The 19,595-nt window shown below is 37.8% G+C and overlaps 1 protein-coding gene across 2 annotated transcripts; it reads right to left on the reverse strand.

Annotated features, from left to right (window-relative positions):
- Positions 1 to 11,725: 11,725 nt before the first annotated feature.
- LOC118735163 lies at positions 11,726 to 13,176 on the reverse strand. Of its 2 annotated transcripts, none has more exons than XM_036464800.1 (2): positions 13,096 to 13,176; positions 11,726 to 13,002 (listed from the first exon to the last, which is right to left on the reverse strand). In XM_036464800.1, the coding sequence occupies exon 2, from the start codon at positions 12,594 to 12,596 to the stop codon at positions 12,078 to 12,080; it is 519 nt and encodes a 172-aa protein (XP_036320693.1). In that variant the 5' UTR covers positions 12,597 to 13,002; positions 13,096 to 13,176; the 3' UTR covers positions 11,726 to 12,077. The 2 variants fall into 2 exon arrangements, with proteins under 2 accessions (XP_036320693.1, XP_036320692.1); XM_036464799.1 differs by having other exon boundaries at positions 13,061 to 13,126.
- Positions 13,177 to 19,595: the final 6,419 nt, after the last annotated feature.

The raw sequence follows: 19,595 nt of genomic DNA on the forward strand, positions 1-19,595 counted from the left end.
TATTGCCGAAGAAGCGGAGCTGAACACCATTTGCAGATAACACTTTTCGGCGTAGGCGGCCTTCGGCCGCCCTTAGGAATTATAACCCTCACTAAGTAAAATTTTCCTTTCTGTGTTACCGAAGAAATGGGGCTTAACACCTTTTGCAGAGAACACCATTCTGCGTAGGCGGCCTTCGGCAGCACTTAGGGATTATATCCCTCACTAAGTAGAATTCTCCTTTCTGTGTTACCGAAGAAGTGGGGCCGAACACCGTTTGCAGAGAACACCTTTCTGCGCCGGTGGCCTTCGGCCGCATTTAGGAATTATAACCGTCACTAGTTGGAATTCTCCTTTCTGTGTTGCCGAAGAAGTGGCGCTGAACACCTTTTGCAGAGAACACCTTTCTGCTTTGGTGGCCTTCGGCCACACTTAGAGATTGTGACCCTCACTAAGTAGAATTCTCCTTTCTGTGTTGCCGAAGAAGAGGGCTGGACATCTTTAGTAGAGAACACCTTTCGGCGCAGGCGGCCTTCGGCCACACTTAGGAATTATAACCCTCACTAAGTAGAATTCTTCTTTCTGTGTTGCCGAAGAAGTGGAGCTGAACACCTTTTGCAGGGAACACCTTTCTGCGTAGGCGGCCTTCGGCCGCACTTAGGGACTATAACCCTCACTAAGTAGAATTCTCCTTTCTGTGTTGCCATGAAATGGGGCGGAAGGGTAAGAGTGATACCATAGTTTCTTTTGTGCAGAACTTTTTCTGCATAGGAGGCCTTCGGCCGCGCTTAGGGATCATAACCCTTACTAAGTAGAATTTTTCTTTCTGTGTTGCCAGACAAAAAGGACACATAACTTTTTTTCCACTTCAAAAAGAAAACATCCGACCTCTTCCTTTACATTATTAATAAATTATTGAATAAAAGGGCTTACAAAAATCATTTAAAGCTACACCTACTCTCCTTCCATAAGCTCAATTTCAAAATCCTCTGCTTCTTCCGGCATGTATGGATTCAGTGGATTCTATAATGCACCAGCCAGTTTAAAAAAATTGCTCAACGGATCTAAACCTGCCTCTTTGCAGTGCCTCCCAAACATAAATTTGGCCAAATATCCGCTAAAAAACTATTTGTTTCGGTGGTACTGCGGCATTGAATATTTGACATGCCGCCAAAGTCCCTCAATTGTGTTTGTATGTTGTTGCCTTTCTGGTTCTTTAAAATTAACCGAATGGTTAACTTTAAAGTGAACGTACCCTTCATCGCTTAATCAGTCTAACGCCTGCAATGAAAAACATTTTAGATTTACATATATATATTAGGGCGGGCCAATTTTTTTTCGACATCGTTCCTAGCAGATTCGGATTCTACATAGAATTCTAAGAAAAAAAGTTCTTTAGACCATAGCTCTAAAATCAATTTCGAGCCTGCGCAATTTTAAAAGAAAATATCTTTAATTAATACTAAGTCAATAATCAGATTAATATTTACTTAGGTGTTACGAATGTTTTTTTTTCAATAAAACTTGTGCTGTGGAGTTTGTACCTCCCATAGTGAAAAGTTTTAATCAGCTCTAACTTCGGAATTATAGTCACATGAACTCGAAATTTGAAATGCACAGATACCTATGATAGGTGCTTATAGAAAGACATATCGTCGTTTAAAGTACAAAACCGCGTATCTTCATTCTGCAAAACCACGCAACTGACATTGGCTGCCAAAAATTGGATTTGCTCACACAAGCTCTTGGCCAGAAATTTGAATGTTTTAAAAAAAAAGGTAACCATTTGAAATATGAGTGTTTTTACTGTCTAGAAAATAATTTATGCAATCTCACATACGCGGTTTTGCATTTTGTTGATACGCGGTTTTGCACTTTAAACGACGATATGTATATAAATGAGTTTGTAAAAGGTGGCGTGGCACACCTCATAGGTGTGGAATCTTTTATCAGCTATAACAGCAGGCAGTATTAGTGATCTCATTGAATTGCATTTTGAAGATTTATTATAATTGATCAAAGTGAAATTCAAATAAGTTATAGATGATATGAAGTTCACTGGGTCATCTTCTAGTCTTTAAATATATACTAAGTTAATATACGGATTAATATTTAATAAAGTTTTACGAACGTTATATTTTTAATACAATAAGAAATAAATAATATAAAAAAAAAACTTTTTAATATACAACGCTTTTATAAATGGACTAAATAGAAAATAATATTTCTCTGTCCCATAGAATTTGTTTTGATAACTTTTGATTTTGAAATTTTAGCAAAAGTCATTATTCTATGAAATTGAAAATGAAAAACGTGGAGCGCATGCAATACAAAGCATTCGATTTAATTGACAATAGTCAAACTACATAACGTAGACCTAAAATTTCTATAGCGAAAGTAGAACTTTGAAATCGATTTTAAGCGGTCGTTATTCATATACCCACATACATACATACATATATTACTTTTCATATCAATTCAAGTGTATTACATGCGCCCCACGCTTTTCATTTTCAATTTCATAGATTGTTTATAATGACTTTTGCTAAAATTTCAAAATCAAAAGTTATCAAAACAAATTCTATGGGACTGAGAAATATTATTTTCTACTTTTTAGTCCATTTATAAAGGCGTTGTATATTAAAAAGTTTTTTTTTATATTATTTATTTTCTACTTTTTAGTCCTGTCTGAATAAAATTTTGCAATAGATATTAAAATAATTCAACGATATTAATAGAAAGGTGCACACACATGCATTTACATATGTATGTACATACAAACGAGCACAAATTAATTTTATTTAAAGAAATGGCGTGTCGTCTATTTCCGCTGTAGCAAACGTAGTACATAGGGCGACATCTAGATGTCATCTACCTCGCCCTATTCACTACAGATGTCGCCCTATGCACTATGCATTTTTAAAGGAACTTTTCAAAGCAAAAGTTTTATGGTGTCGGACACACAACATTGAAAGTTTCTGGATCCACAACATTGAAAGTTTCTGGACACACAACATTGCAAGTTGATAAAAGCGTTGTAAACAATAACTATAATTTAAAGGAGTAACACACAATGGCTAGAGTCGTCGCTTGTATGTATTCTTTCATATACATATATATAGGCCGTTCTTACTGTTATATATTTTTCATCCACTCGCTGATTCCTTACCGAAAATTTTAAATAAAAATTTAACCAGTATTAACCGTTGATACAGTAAAGGAAGCTGTTTAGAATTTGTAACTGGGTAATCTTAATAAAGAAAACATATTCTCAAGTTAAATTAATAAGCCTGCCCGGATAACGCAAAATCCTAAGCTTGATAAACATTCGGTGTTATAAAAGTTTTATAAATCTCTACTTGTAATTAGGAAAAATGCCGAAAAAAATATAAAATATAAATAATAATCCATTCAATTTCAAGTTATCAAGGTGCAAGTTTGAAGTTGCTAGGAAATCTGAATATAAAATTGCAAATTGGTATGCAGATTTATTGAATTTTCCTGAGTTTTTCACAAAGTTTGCACATTTGATTTTTAAGTGTTTTGGTGTAGTATGAACTATGTTTTTATAGAAAATTATCGGAAATAAATGAAAAACTTTGCATATATGTAATGCGAAAATTCACTGTGCCAAAACTTTTGTTCGATACTGTACATATAAAAAATACATACAGTAACTTCTCCTGTTACAATAGTAAAAAATATGTAACTTTCTTTGTAGTGCAATCTTGCGGTTCTTTAAATAAGAAATAGATATCAGAAATTAATTTTTCGTATCAATAAACTCCCAAGCACAGGTTTGTATTAAAAAAAAAACGTCCGAAACACTTTATTAAATATTAATCTGCATATTTTATCAATTTGTCGGAATATTTTTTTATGTATGTTACCGCATAACTTTGGACTGCGTTGCCCATTTCCTATATTTCTTTTTAAAGGAAAGGTGGCTCCTCAGAGGTAGTCTCCTACTAATTGAGTGTAGATCCGATAATTGGGCCATGAAGAAAATAACGGTACACTTAAATTTGTGTATGAGAATAGAAGTCGGTTTTGTTTTTTGTTTAAAATTTACTCCAGTGTCCACAGCTTCTATAAAAGAGTCGTAGGCCATATTTTTTTGTTAGTTCAATTGTGGAACATTTGTACGAACTGCTTTGGCTAATACTTCGGCTTTTGTTCTCTTTTTATCTCGAGGTTAAGTGCATTGCTCGATGGGGTGATATCATTGCCAAACATGATAGTACTTTGTTTGCCATCAATAAACACTAACTTGACGGAGTTACAATATTCCACATTTATGCGAGCTTCAAAAGCTTTGAATAATATTTGCGAGTATGTCTTTTATGGTATGGCTTTTTACCGCTCAGGTAGGTGGCAGGCCTATAGGAAATATTTCTTAATCAATAACGTTTCAAATACTTTTCGCTTGACACCTATATTATAATACATACTTTATCTTATTAACTTAATTGAATTAAATTTTCGAAATTGGTGGCAACCAGACTAAAAAATATTTTCAGTAGTAAGCTTTCTTAAACCTTTTTAATTCGATACCCAATTAATTTAACTAATTTTATTTTATTTTTTAATAATTTAATCAAATTTTGAAACAGGTGGCAGCCCCCCTCAAAAATATTTTCGCCTGTAAGCCTTTATAACCTCTTTCTTTTGACGCCCATATTGTGATATCTAATTTATGTCACTAATTTACTTATACTGGAATTTTAAACAGGTGGCAACTCTCTATTTTTTCTGGTTTTAACCATCCGGATATTATAAAAAAATAAACCAAAAAAAAAATAAAAATATTCAAATCGGTTAAGCCGTTTTCGAGTCTTAGCGAGACTAACGCACAACAAATCATTGTTATATATAAGATATCTTCTTTTAAAAATGCGCAGGCTCGAAATTGACTTTAGAGCTATGGTCTGGAGGAATTTTTATCTTGATGTATTGTGGAACAATTTTCCGTCATCCCTTGTCAAATTTGGTTTGGAGACAAACCGGTTTCGGCGTTGTGCCATCTTCAGTGTCATTTTTCGTTCTGAATAGTTCGTGTTTCCTTCCGCTTTTTTAACTGTCATTAGGTCATGCATACCCATCTAAGTGCGACCGCTTTTGTTTCATTATCTCAGAGGTAGGTGCTTTTTCGTTGCTTGTATTCGCCGGCGGGTAGAAATCCGTTATTTTTATTTTCTTGGTTTTCGTGATTGCTTCGGTTTTATGTTCCGTTATTTAGCAGGTATTAGGTTGCTTGCTTGTGCCGGCAGATAGAAATCCGTTATTTTCATTTTCTTGGTCTCTGCGGCGTAGGTATGTATCTTCGCGTTGGCGTTTTTTTTTTCATTTTCATTGGTGTACATTTATTTTCGAACATATGATTTGCGAAGTTTGATTTTGGCGTGACGCTTGGTTTTTGTGTCCTCTTATTGTAGTCTCTTATATGTTATCGGAATCTTGTTTAAATCTTACGGCCAGTTTGCCCTATGTAGCACTTGCATTCAGACGTTAATTTGTATACACCCTGCTTATCTAGAGTGTCCTCTTCGTTTGTGCTGTTGTTCAGTATCCTTCCGACGTTGTTCCTGGTTCTGAACGATGTGCGAATGTTGAATTTTTGGAAAACCTTGGCCAAAAAAACAATTGAAAATTAATAAGGCAGCCAAACTCCTCCATGTACACCATAAAGGACGGCGTTTGAACATATTGGAAAACATGGAGATATACAAGCAGAAAACATTTCAAGGGAGAATTATAAACGAACAAACAAACACCGTATCCGATGTAATATTCGAGCCACTCAAGATGTGGTACGAAAAATATGAGAAGACCCCTGAAAAAACGCCTACGCGAAGATACATACCTACGCCGCAGAGACCAAGAAAATGAAAATAACGGATTTCTATCTGCCGGTACAAGCAAGCAACCTAATACCTGCTAAATAACGGAACATAAACCGACGCAATCACGAAAACCAAGAAAATAAAAATAACGGATCTCTACCCGCCGGCGAATACAAGCAACCAAAAAGCACCTACCTGTGAGATAATGAAACAAAAGCGGTCGCACCTAGATGGGTATGCATGACCTAATGACAGTTAAAACAGATAGTAACACGAATACATAAAAAGCGGAAGGAAACACGAACTATTCAGAACGAAAAATTACACTGAAGATGGCACAACGCCGAAACCGGTTTGTCTCCAAACCAAATTTGACAAGGGATGACGGAAAATCGTTCCACAATACATCATACTCCTACCCTGTCGGAAACACAAACAACCAAAAAGAGATTTTTGTCTTATAATTTTATGAGGTTCCGGATATGCTAGGAACAATGTCGAAAAAAATCGATCCATACAAACTGACCCGTCCTAATCTATATATATTAAATAATAGCCGTTTTCGTTGTTCGGAGTTAACTCCACAACTACTGCATAGATTTCATTCAAGTTTTCAGAGGTTATACCTTGCATATATGGTCCTATTATAGGCTATGGAGTGCAATGAGGAATAGTCGTTGCTCTGGGTATGCAGTTACAGTTGCATGGCTGTACTCAATCCCGACTCTTGCGTCCTCGTTCGCGCACTCTGGGCAACGTGAGCAACCCATGTGCGAGATGCGGTAACCAATCCGAGTGGAGCCTTGGGTCACGGCAGAAAGAGAGGGAGCTTCAGTGGGGCCACTCCGACTTATTCGGTTTAAGAGCTCACTGAAGTCTGCAGCGTCTGTTCACCAGTAGGTGCGGCTGCAAGCGGGTGTCTGCTTGGGGCAAGCGGCTCGCTATATAAACGTGTATTTGGTTGCGAAACCACCCCCGTCCCAGCAATGGGTTGTGCGCTGGGTTTAGGACCCGCAACGTAAAAACCACTTCCAGTGAAGAAGCAAGGCAAAGCCTCGGATGAGACCCGCCCTTATGATGACGACCAAGGCAACGTTTCAAGGACTACGATTTGAGGGCATGCCCCTGGAATGTCCGGACCCTTAATGGGGAAGGTGCCTCTGCCCTGCTGGTTGATGTCCTCGTAAGGACAGAAGCTGACATCACCGCCATCCAAGAAAAGCGTTGCACGGGGCAAGGCAAGCAATGTCTGGGGCCTTGCGACGTCTACTACAGCTGCCATGTAAAGGAGCGCAAATTCGGAGTTGGATTTGTGGTGGGAGAGAGATTCCGTCGCCGAGTACTGTCGTTCACCCCGGTGGACGAGCGTCTAGCCACAATCCACATCAAAGCGAGATTCTTCAACATCTCGCTCATCTGCGCCCATTCCCCGACGGAAGAGAAGGATGAGGCATCCAAGGATCTCTTCTATGAGCGCTTGGAGCGCACGTACGAGCGCTGCCCCCCCTCATGATATCAAAATCGTGCTTGGCGACTTCAATGCCTGGGTGGGCAAGGAAGGGATCTTTGGAACCACCGTCGGAAAATTCAGCCTCCACGATGAAACGTCCGACAACGGATTGAGGCTGATCGACTTCGCCGGGGCCCGAAACATGGTAGTATACAGTACTAGGTTCAAGCATAAAAAGATCCATCAAGCTACGTGGCTGTCTCCGGATCGAAAAACGAGAAACCAAATCGATCATGATGTGATAGACTGAAGGCACGCTTCCAGTGTCTTAGACGTACGCACACTCCGAGGCCCAAACATCGACTCGGACCACTATCTTGTTGAAGATACGCACCCGCCTATGTGCAGCAAAAAATGTGCAAGGAAAGCTTAACGTCGAAAAGCTGCAATCACAACAACCAGCCAGCGCTCTCGCTACTCGACCCTCCCACCTGCTCTCAGAGATCACTCTTAAACAAACCGAACGCTATAGGGATCTGAAGAGGGAAGCGAGGCGTATTTGCCGCAATAAGAAGAGAGAGGCCGAAATACGTGAGTGCAAAGAGCTCGAAATGCTGCCCGACAGGAAGAATGCCCGAAAATTTTACCAGAGAGTTAGGCGACTTACGGAAGGTTTCAAGACCAGGGCGTACTCCTATAAGAACAGCAATGGAGACCTAGTAACCGATGTCTAGAGCGTACTTAAGATATGGAGGGAACACTTTTCCGCCGCACGGAATGTTGTGGAGAAGAAGAACCCGAGCCCGCAGTCGATGATGACGGAGTCGACGTTCCAACACCTGACTATGACGAGGTACGTATAAATAACGCAGCTGAAAAACAACAAATCTGCTGGAGCTGACAGCCTGCCAGCTGAGCTATTCAAGTACGGCGGCGAGGAGTTGATAAGGTGCATGCATCAACTCTTGTGCAGAATATGGTCAGATGAACGCATGCCCGATGACTGGAATTTAAGTCTGCTCTGCCCAATCCACAAGAAAGGTGACCCCGCCATTCGCGCCAACTACCACGGGATCAGCCTTCTAATCAAGGTCTTATCGAGCGTATTGTGTGAAAGACTGAAGCCCACCGTCAATGAACTGATTGGGCTTTATCAGTGTGGCGTTAGATCTGGCAAATCCACCACAGACCAGGTATTCACAATACACCAATTCTTGGAAAATACCCGTGAGAAAAGGATCGACACTCACCACCTATTTGTCGACTTTAAAGCAAGGAATGAAACCGATTCAAAATAACGTTCCGGTTTGGGTTTCGGTTTTGCCAAGTGTTTCGGTTTCGGTTTTGGTTTCGTTCCTCAAAATTTATTTCGGTTTTGGTTTCGGTTTCGTTCCGGTTTCGGTTTTTCACAGAAATTTTGTTGATATTATTTAAATCCCAACGTCTTAAAGGTTAAGGAAAGAAAATTGAAAATTACAGTTCACTGATAATATCAACACTAGGTTCTTTCCCTAACAATCCGGACCGGATTTGGTAATTAGAGAATAAGAGAAACATTTTCTTTCAAAAATGGAACAAAGTCCAGAAGTACGGGAACGCAAAAACCACATTTCGTGCCCACAAGTCGAGAAACAGCTGATTCACGTTTTTTCTTGTTTTTGTCACTTATACCATGTTCTGACCGACATCAGAAACATGTTTTCGTTGCTAAAACTGGTTTTCGACCTAAAACTTGTGTTTTCGTTCATGTAAAATCTGTCAAACGAAAACCAGTTTTCGCTGAAAACTACACAGATACACAGCAACCACGTCATCACCAGATTCACTTAAATGTTTCCTTTTAGCTGTAAAACTAAAGGTGTATGAAAACTAAAATATAATTGTTATTTTCGTCATATATTTACTACATAATTATGAAACCCCTTCATTTCTGTGTCCTTTACAACTATACACGTGAAAATGAAAATCAAAATGACTTCTTCCAAATAACCGATGCCAGATCCGAGATTTAATTTATTAGGCACCATTTTAGTGGCCTTTTTGCGAAAAGTTACCTTGACATACTTATTTACTAAATAAAACAAAATTTGGTTAAATAAATCATTTATTTTAAAGAAATTTTGATTTACTATTTTTGTAAATTTCTGGAAACCGATTGAAACCTGTGATTGAAATGGTTTCGGTATCGTTCCTTTTCAGGTTAAGATAACGGTTACGGTTTCGGTTTCGGTTTTGAAAAACGAAACGGTTTTAAACGGTTACGGTTTCGGTTTGGGTTTCGGTTTCATTCCTTGCTTTAAAGCCGCTTTTGATTGCACTAAAAGGAGTTGCCCATACGCCGTTATGTCTGAATTTGGCATCCCCTCAAAACTCATACGGCTGCGTAAAATTACGTTGAGCAATACCACCAGCTCCGTCAGAATTGGGAAAGACCTCCCCGAGCCGTTCGCCATAAAACGGGGTTTCAGACAGGGCGACTCCCTTTCATGTGACTTCTCTAATCTGATGTTGGAGAATATAATAAGAGCTGCAGAACTGAACCGCTCAGGAACAATTTACTACAAGAGCGTGCAATTGCTGGCTTATGCCGATGACATCGACATCATCGGTAACAAAAACCGCGAAGCCTGTTCTGCCTTTTCCAAGTTGGATAGGGAAGCAAAGCGAATGGGTCTGGTGGTAAACGAGGACAAGACGAAGTATCTCCTGTCATCAAACAAACAGTCAGCACATTCGCGCCTTGGCACCCACGTCACTGTTGACAGTTACAATTTCGAGAAAGTAGAGAATTTCGTTTACTTGGGAACCAGCATTAACACCGATAATAATTCCAGCATTGAAATGCAACGCAGAACCACTATTTATAAAAATCGTATTTATGAACCGATTTCTTTTAAATACAAAATGTAAGCTATCAGCATGATGGCAAACACATTTACCAAAAATAGACCTGCTAGGTGGCGCGGGAGTCGTGTTATTTATAAAAGCCGTATTTATGAACCGATATCTTTAAAATTCAGAAGGTATAGTTTCAGCATAATGGAAAATAAGTTTACTTAAAACGGAGCCGCTAGGTGGCGCGGGAGGCGAGTTATTTATAAAAGTTGTATTTATGAACCGATTTCGTTCGTAAGCATGATGTAAAAAGCACTTGCGAAAAATGGACCCGCTAGGTGGTGCTGGAGTCGAGTTATTTATAAAAGCCGTATTTATGAACCTATTTTGTTAATACACATACGAAACGTTTATAACTTTCATGATGATTTTTTTTCATTCGAAACATATTCAGCCTTATCATGAGTTTCATCTTCCCTGAACCGGTTCACTTTTCGCTTTTGGTTTCCATGTACTTACTATGGGGGGATTCAATATTTTCGCGTGTTTTTTCGGGCGGAACTCAGGATAAGGAAGATCACATACATAAAATGATAGCCATTTCCGTTTTTCCGACTAAACTCAAGCACTCAATAGAGCCCTGTCAAATTGTCGGAGGTCCTGTTATAGGCTACCAGAAAATACACTGGTGGCGCTGGAGTAGAGTTATTTATAAAAGTCGTATTTATTAACAGATTTCGTTCACATTCGCAGCGTGACTACCTGTATGGTGAAAAATTCCTTTGCTAAAAATGGACCCGCTGGAGTTTAGGTATTTAGAAAATCCGTATTTTTTATAAAATCTGATTGCAATTCATAATTCGTATTCATTTCATGACAAGCAAAGGTTTTGCAGAAAAGGGACCCAATGGATGACGCTGCACCCGAAATATATAGAAACCGCCAAGGAGTTTTTTTTATCTTAGACGAATTTACTTTTCAGATGGCTAAATCAAGGATGCGAATAAGTATATAAAGACCGTAACACTGTGTAAGCGTGATCTTGCATCTACCTCCGATTGACGAAGTTGTTCGAGGCGGCCGTTATTACAGCAATAAGATTCAAAGAAACCAATTCATAAATGTTAAGATGAATTGTAAAAGTGGCAAATTGACAACGAAAGATTCAACCACATCTGTCCAAGAAGGAACACGGTTGGTATATCAATGGCTTCATTTAAACGATATTCATGAGATCACACGACTCATTTAGCTAATTTACGCGACAACTTTTCATCCTGTGGGGCAGCGAGGACTCTTGGCCTTCCTATAATTGAAAACGCTCATCTGTGCTCTCGAGTTTCCGTATAAGAACTTTTATTGGCTTACATGGTACACCGGACCAATGCTGAAGTTGCAGGATGGTCGAAGAATATTACGAACGCTTGGCAGAGATCTCACAGGTGGAAATAAGACCATAGGTAAAACGCATTACATCGAAAGGAATTAGTATTCCATATGGAATCACAGCGCTACTATTCTTGGCATATGTGTGAGGAGGATTCCGTTTTTTAGTCGTTTCAATTTAACCTAAAAATGTTTATGATGTATCGTGGAACGATTTTCCGTCATCCCTTGTCAAATTTGGTTTGGAGACAAAGCGGTTTCGAATGTGCCATCTTCAGTGTTATTTTTCGTTCTGAATAGTTCGTGATTCCTTCCGCTTTTATGTATTCGTGCTACTATCTGTTTTAACTGTCATTAGGTCATGCATACCCATCTAAGTGCGACCGCTTTTGTTTCATTATCTCGCAGGTAGGTGCTTTTTTGGTTGCTTGTATTCGCCGGCAGGTAGAAATCCGTTATTTTTATTTTCTTCGTTTTCGTGATTGCGTCGGTTTATGTTTCGTTATTTAGCAGGTATTAGGTTGCTTGCTTGTGCCGGCAGATAGAAATCCGTTATTTTCATTTTCTGGGTTTCTGCGGCGTGGTTATGTGTCTTCGCGTTGACGTTTTTTTCCAGGGGTCTTCTCATATTTTTCGTACAGCATCTTGAGTGGTTCGAATATTACATCGGATACGGTGTTTGTTTGTTCGTTTATAATACTCCCTTGAAATGCTTTCTGCTTGTATATCTCTATGTTTTCCAATATGTTCAAACGCCGTCCTTTATGCTGTACGTGGAGGAGTTTGGCTGCCTTATTAATTTTCATTGGTGTATATTTATTTTCGAACTTATGATTTGCGAAGTTTGATTCTGGGGTGACGCTCGGCTTTTGTATCCTCTTATGGTAGTCTCTTATATGTTCGCGGAATCTTGTTTTAATCTTACGGCCAGTTTGCCGTATGTAGCTACACTTGCATTCACGCGTTAATTTGTATACACCCTGCTTATCTAGAGTGTCCTCTTCGTTTGTGCTGTTGTTCAGCATCCTTCCGACGTTGTTCCTGGTTCTGAACGATGTGCGAATGTTGAATTTTTGGAAAACCTTGGCCAGTTTGTATGTCATTTTACCCGTGTAAGTTAACACTGCCCAAGCTGTATCGTTGTTTTCTTTCTTGTCCCTACTTTTTCGTTTCGAGTCCTTTCTAATTTTGTCCACCAGATCTTTTTTGTATTCATTGTTTTTGGCAATAGCATATATTGTGTCTAGCTCTCTCCTGTGTGCTTCCTTAGTTAATGGGGTTCACTCAAGTCTAGTTAATGATTGTCTAAATGCAGCGTTTTTGTGTTGTTGTGGGTGGTTAGAGGTTTCATGTATTACTGTGTCGGTCGCTGGGAGCTTTCTCGTATTCCAGTCTGTTGATGGTCCTGTTTATTTTAATCGTTAGATCCAAATAGTTGAGTTTTCCTTTCTCTTCCTTATCCATCGTGAATGCTATATTTTTGTGTTGTTCATTAAGTTAGTCTAATATCTGTAATAAGTGTCCAACTTATTATTAAAACAAGTTATGGTGAAGTTGTAATTCGCACAGTGCTTAACAATTTATTAAATTAATCGTACGCACGTGGATATATACTTGCGCTTTTACATTGATTAGTCGACCGGAAGTCTGTATATCGATCGATAGTATCTAAAGCTAACTGTGTTCATAAATGAATGTTATTATAATACCAATATGTGTTTATAAATACAAGTAAGGCTATCTGCACACTTGTCGTCCAATCATAGTTGCGTTATCGTCTCGCCCTGAAATTTTGGGCTTAGCACATGCATTTCAAAGGAGATCTGCACACTTGTCGTTATCGGCTAGTTATCGGCAAATAGTAGAAGATGTAGAAACGGATAATCAGAATCTTTAGAAAAAATTCTGGTATGCAGTTTTGTAGCACATTCAATTCTAATCTGAAGAAGTGCAAGTTTCAAGCGGCTAAAAAATTCCGTTGATTTTTTAGAATTTTTTTTGGTTAAAGGTGTTTCACGTTTTTTCCATACAAAGTATGTCGACAATTTTCTTTTATATGGAGGACACTGCCAGCAAAAAAATTGCCAAAAATCAACGGAATTTTTTAGCCGCTTGAAACTTGCACTTCTTCAGACTAGAATTGAATGTGCTACAAAACTGCATACCAGAATTTTTTCTAAGGATTCTGATTAAAAAGTTTGAAATTTGGGTGAAAAATTGCAAAATTTTTATAATTTTTATACAAAGTTTAAAATCTGAATTTATATGGTGTTTGTTGTATAGCCAGCTAGGCTTTTATAAAAAAATAATAAACATTAAATAAACAAAAGGCAAATAGCCAAAACTGGTCAAAATATCGCACTCCTGTTATTTTGTGGACAACTGTACATTTCCATTCTTATTTGACGTTAGCTTTGTTGTTGCCATTCTTTGGACTAAAAATTTGGTTTTTTGCGTTCCTTTACTTTTCCAGTTATTCTCTTTTAGTGAGCGCATTTTGCTTACGCTCTGGCATCTTGACACTTTTCAGATTTTAGTCCAAAAAGATAAGCAATGAACCTATTGTTTGTTTACATTTCATGGGGAAAAATTTGCGAAAGAGTTAATATTTGCATTAAAATTGCATAAAAATTAGTGTCTTTGTCATAAAATCTGTCGAAATTATTAAAAACTGGATAATTGCAATAAAATTCAATAAATCTGAGCGTTTTAACTATAAAACATGACGAAATGGTAAAAAGTCTCTGAATGCATAAAATACATTTCAGGAAAAATAGAAGAGATATTAATAATAGATATTTTAAAAATTGCAGGTTTTTGTAAACATTTCGCGAAAATATCAACCAGAAAAACAGAAAATACCTGCTTCAAGTCAATTTTTAGACGCCAAATGAATTGATATAACACGACCGAGTATGCGAAAAGGTAGTCGTCATGTAATCGTTGCATCATGATTGATGACGATGAAGTAACTATGATTGGACGACCAATGTGCAGAAAGCCTAACATTGTACTAGGTTAATACTGCTTAAGCTTGACTTTATGACATACTTATTACATGCAATTTTTTTTTATATACATCAGTGTAATGATTTAATAATATATTAATTGTCGTCCTCGTCAAAACCATACAACTTGGGGGGAACCACTGCATGACCACTTCGCGTACAATAATATCAGACTCAGTTACATCGACAGTGTTATTGTTGCTGTTTGCAGCATTGCTTGACTCAATGAAAGATTGATTTAACACCGGCGATACAGCGTCATTTGAGGCCTTTGGGTTATTTCCCCCAAGCTGGGTTTGTGAGGGTAACATGCAGTTATTCTCTTTTCTTCTCTCAATTCTTTCTTCCAGAACAGCTTCCTTATTATCTAATATATTGTTAGCGCTTTGAGCTATATATCTTCGGTTGCGTCTACAAGAATGATTGTTATTATCTTTAACTACATATGATCTACCATTCACATTTCCAGTAATGACACCATAATGCCACTCTTTGCCTTCTTTCTTAAATATTACCCTATCCCCTAACTTTAGCTCCGGTAAAGGTTTTGCAATCCGATCAAAGTTGTGTTTTTGTCTTAATCTTTTATCTGCGATTGTTTCTTGTACTTTTAATTCGTCAGGCGCATTCCTGAACAAAAGGTCTTCCGTTGTTGGGAGCTTGGTTTTTAATAATCTTCCAAAAAACAACTGCGCGGGGCATAATCGCATGCTATCTACTGGAATGTTGTTATATTCAAGTAAATGGAAATAAAATTGTCCCGCTCGTTCACTTCGTAGCACCGTTATAGTAAATTTTTTGCAATAGCTACTCCTTTTTCAGCCAACCAATTGCTCTGTGGATATCTAGGAGTTGAAAACTAAAGCACTATGTTTGCTTAATTTGAGAAGTGTTCCATTTCTGATGAATTAAATGGATTATTGTCACAGCGTATTGTCGCAGGATAGCCAATTGTATTGCTGTATAGCTGCTTCAATACATTAACAACTGACCCAATGGTTTTGTTTTTTAAGCTGTTCTGCGAACACCAAGTTCGAATATGAATCAATAAAAGAGATGTAGTTTTGCCCCCTAATTCAAAAATATCCATTCCTACTGTTTGAAACGGGTACGAGGGTACTCATCCTGTTTCAGTGGTTCTTTTGTCTGATTACGCCTAAATGCTTCACACACCACACACCCAGCAATTAATTCTTTTAATTACTGATTCATGTTGGCCAAAAGTAAAGAGTTCTAGCTCTTTGGAGGGTTTTTTCGATGCCTAAATGTGGTCCATGCAGCCATTTACTTACAATTGGTTGTAAGCCTGTGGGAATTATCAAGCGATGACTCTTTAGCAGCATACCATTTTCAAAGTGGATGACTGATTTATACTTATGAAACCGTTTACCAAGCTCATCCAAACTATTATAATTTGGCCACCCATATTGTGCATAGTCACAAACTTTCTGATAACTTTTGTCTTCTTCCAAGCATTTGCAATAGGCTATGTAATTGTCTTTTGACATGCAAACTCGTTTTCTAATCGAGTGAATTACTTCACTAAGTTCCTGAATTTCTACGCTTTCCGCTAAAGGAGCTCGTGAGAGGCAATCTGCAACTAGCGTTCGCTTACCTGGGGTGTAAACAATTTCCATTTTAGGGTATTGAAGCAAGAACATAAACATTGCCTGCAGCCTTGTAGTCACTTCATCGATCTGCTTCTTCACCAGTGACTCCAGGGGCTTATGTTCGCTTTGCACTACAAAGTCACGACCATAAAGATAATAGTGAAACCTTATATACGAAAATACTATGGCCAATAGTTCTTTTTCAATTTGGGCCCATTTTTGCTCTGATTTACTTAACGTTCTGGACGCAAACGCCACCGGTTGACCCTCTTGCAACAAAACACATCCTAACCCATCTTTGAAAGCACCAGTCTGCAGCACAATGGGCTTTCCTTTATCATAAAGGGCTAACACTGGCTCAGATGTAATCATGTTAATAAGCTTCTGTAACTCATGCTCATGCGCATCTGACCACTGGAACGAAACATTATTATACGTTAACTTACGCAAGTTTGCTGTATTTTGTGATAAATTTGGAATGTACACAGCCAGAAACTTAAGCAAGCCCAAAAATCGCATTACATCTCCTTTATTTTCCTAACTTTCTAATCGCTTCACAATATTTGCTACGTGGCTTAATTTTGCCCTCTGATACTACACGACTCATGAATTTCATTTCTGTAACCCTCTATTGAATTTTATCGGGATTGAATTTTATGCCCCTTTCCATAGCTCGTTTCATAACTTTACAGAGAATTTCATCGTGCGTCTTAAGATTTTCTGATACAATTGCGATGTCATCGAAATAGATTATAACACCGGGTGTATCTTCAAACTGTTTCACCATTTCTTTTTGAATATATGAGCAAACTATTTCAGGAGCAAAACTTAACCCGAAAGGCACGCGATTGAATTTATGTCGACCAAAGGGAGTCATGAACGTCGTTAGATTTGAGCTTGGTTCGTCAAGCTCCATCTGCCAAAACCCAGTGCTAAGGTCAAGGACTGTAAATACGTGTTTATTGGCTAACTGCCTTGTGACATCATTCTTCTTTTCTACTAACTGTACGTTGTGAACCCAATCTGTTGGAAGGTTGACTGGCGTTTTTATTTTGTTTGTTACCATTTCCTGAATTTTTGTTCTGAATCGTTCTAACAAGCTCAACGGTATTCTCTTTTTATAATGCAAACAAGAAGTTGCCCCTTCTTTTAATGTAATTGAATCTTTCCCTGGAAATTTTCCCAATCCGCTAAAAACACTATCATATTGCTTGACAAAGTGACATCGTGAATATCTATTCGCTTTATTATTTGAAATTTAATACAAGTTTCTAAACCTAAAATTGGCTCGTGCGTACCTTTCACAACAAAATCTGCCTCTTGACTGGTATTCAAATACGGATCAATGCACCTGAGGGATATTGTACCAAAACTTTTTATTTTATTTCCATAATAATCATATATGGCATAATTAATTAAGTGACTATTAAATTTCACATTTAGTTTTGAAATGTATTTGATCGGAATGCAATTAATATCGGAACCGGAGTCTATTTTGAATCGAATTTTTATATCCTGTATATAAAAATCTTTAGTCCACCTGCCACTACTTGACTCCTTATTATTCACATTTATTCTATAAATACAATTATTATGTACTAGTTCACTAGTTAGCTGTAATAGTCCTGCACCGAGTGTACCTGTCCTTTAATTTTGTTGTTTGATTCGTTTCTCCTATTCTGTCCATGGATTTTCGTTTGGAGTTGCTTGCTGAACTTTTTTTCCGCGACACATTTTGAAAAAATTACCGTGCTTGTTGCATCCTCGGCAAATAATAAGGGTATTCATCAAACCTTATAAATGCATTGTAAACCGTATAAACTTATAATTGTGTAAACCTTATAAATGAACTGTCAAAATTTGTATGGAAACTCGTTTACACATTTCTGATAAATTTATCCAGCGATTTCACTGAATAAACTTGATAAACTGAAGACAATGCAACTCTGTCGCAACTCTAGCTATGTTTTCTTAGGCAATCATCGGAATCCGCATACAAATTTTGCACGCACATTCAACAACGATATGATCCTGATAGAGATCTGGTTCAATTATTATCCCGTCTGTTTGTTTTGTTTCACTGATAATTCGCAAAGTTTGGTAGCCGTGATAAATGAATTCATACACAACCAGACATTCTGCCATTGTTTCTTATAACTTGCTTCAAATAAATAGCCTTTATATTATATGTACATTTATTTAAACAGATATCTCGTAAATATAATTCTTTCCAATTTAGTGAGGTAGTTTCAATAATTTCTTTATCCCCGTGCTAGTAGTATAAAGTTAGTGACACTGCGCTTTATAACCAAAGAAAACACGACTATGGTCGCATGTGTAAACGAAAAGAGAGTGTGGGTCGTTCATGTAACAGAGTGCATAAACTTATAAGATTATCTGCTTGATAAAGTTATCGGTTTAGATGAATACCACTAATATCTTTTGCTTTACACACGTTCAAGTGCCCTAGTGAAAATGGTTGCTGTCCACAATTGTAGCAAAAACTATTAATACGTTGAACTGACGTTGAATTGACCATTTTAACCGTTCCTTGCTCCAAGATAACTTTGTTGGCGTTGGCCGCTTCATATATTTTACACTTCTCAATTATGTTTGGCAATGGATCATCCTTTCCGTCGAGCAATTTGAGCTGCAACGTTTTATCGTAAACACCCAAAATTATTCTGTCCCGAAGCATACGATCATTGTACGATTTTCCACAGCTGCAAGAGTAGTCACAATAGCGAATTTGTGTTCGTAACTCAGTTTCGTATTCAGTAAACGGTTGCTTTTCCTTTTGAGATATAGTATTGAATTTGAACGATTCCATAGCAACGTTTTTCTTCGGAATACAATAATCGTCAAAAGCTTGCAATACTTGTTTGAGTGTACGAACACTTCAACCGTCATTATCGCCTGAAGAACCACCCTAATTTTCACCATCGCCAGTTTCATCAACGTTACCGATAATGTTGGCATCCAATCCTAGCAATTGCTCTGTCGTTCCATCATTTGGAAACAAAGTATTGTAGATTTCTACAGCCTTTGATCCCACAAGCCAAAGGAATGTGGCCACTTGTACGTCGTCTCTTTCTTTTAATTTGGCATTTGCATGCATGTACATGCAAAAATTACCTCTCCATATAGGCCAGTCCTTTGCCAAATTGCTGCAATCTAATTCCGGTGGTAGTCTGTTCTCTGCCATTCTGACACCATGTAATAAGTGTCCAACTTATTATTGAAACAAGTTATGGTGAAGTTGTAATTCGCACAGTGCTTAACAATTTATTAAAGTAATCGTAAGCACGTGGATATATACTTGCGCTTTTACAATGATTAGTCGAAAGCTAACGGCGTCCATAAATGAATGTAATTATAATACCAATATGTGTTTATAAATACAAGTAACATTGTACTACTTTAATACTGCTTAAGCTTGACGTTATGACATACTTATTACAATATCTGCTCCTCTTTGTCCCCC

Source organism: Rhagoletis pomonella, unplaced genomic scaffold, assembly GCF_013731165.1.
Source record: "Rhagoletis pomonella isolate Grant_MI unplaced genomic scaffold, Rhpom_1.0 Rhpom_scaffold_00003, whole genome shotgun sequence".
Taxonomy (NCBI): Eukaryota; Metazoa; Arthropoda; class Insecta; order Diptera; family Tephritidae; genus Rhagoletis; species Rhagoletis pomonella.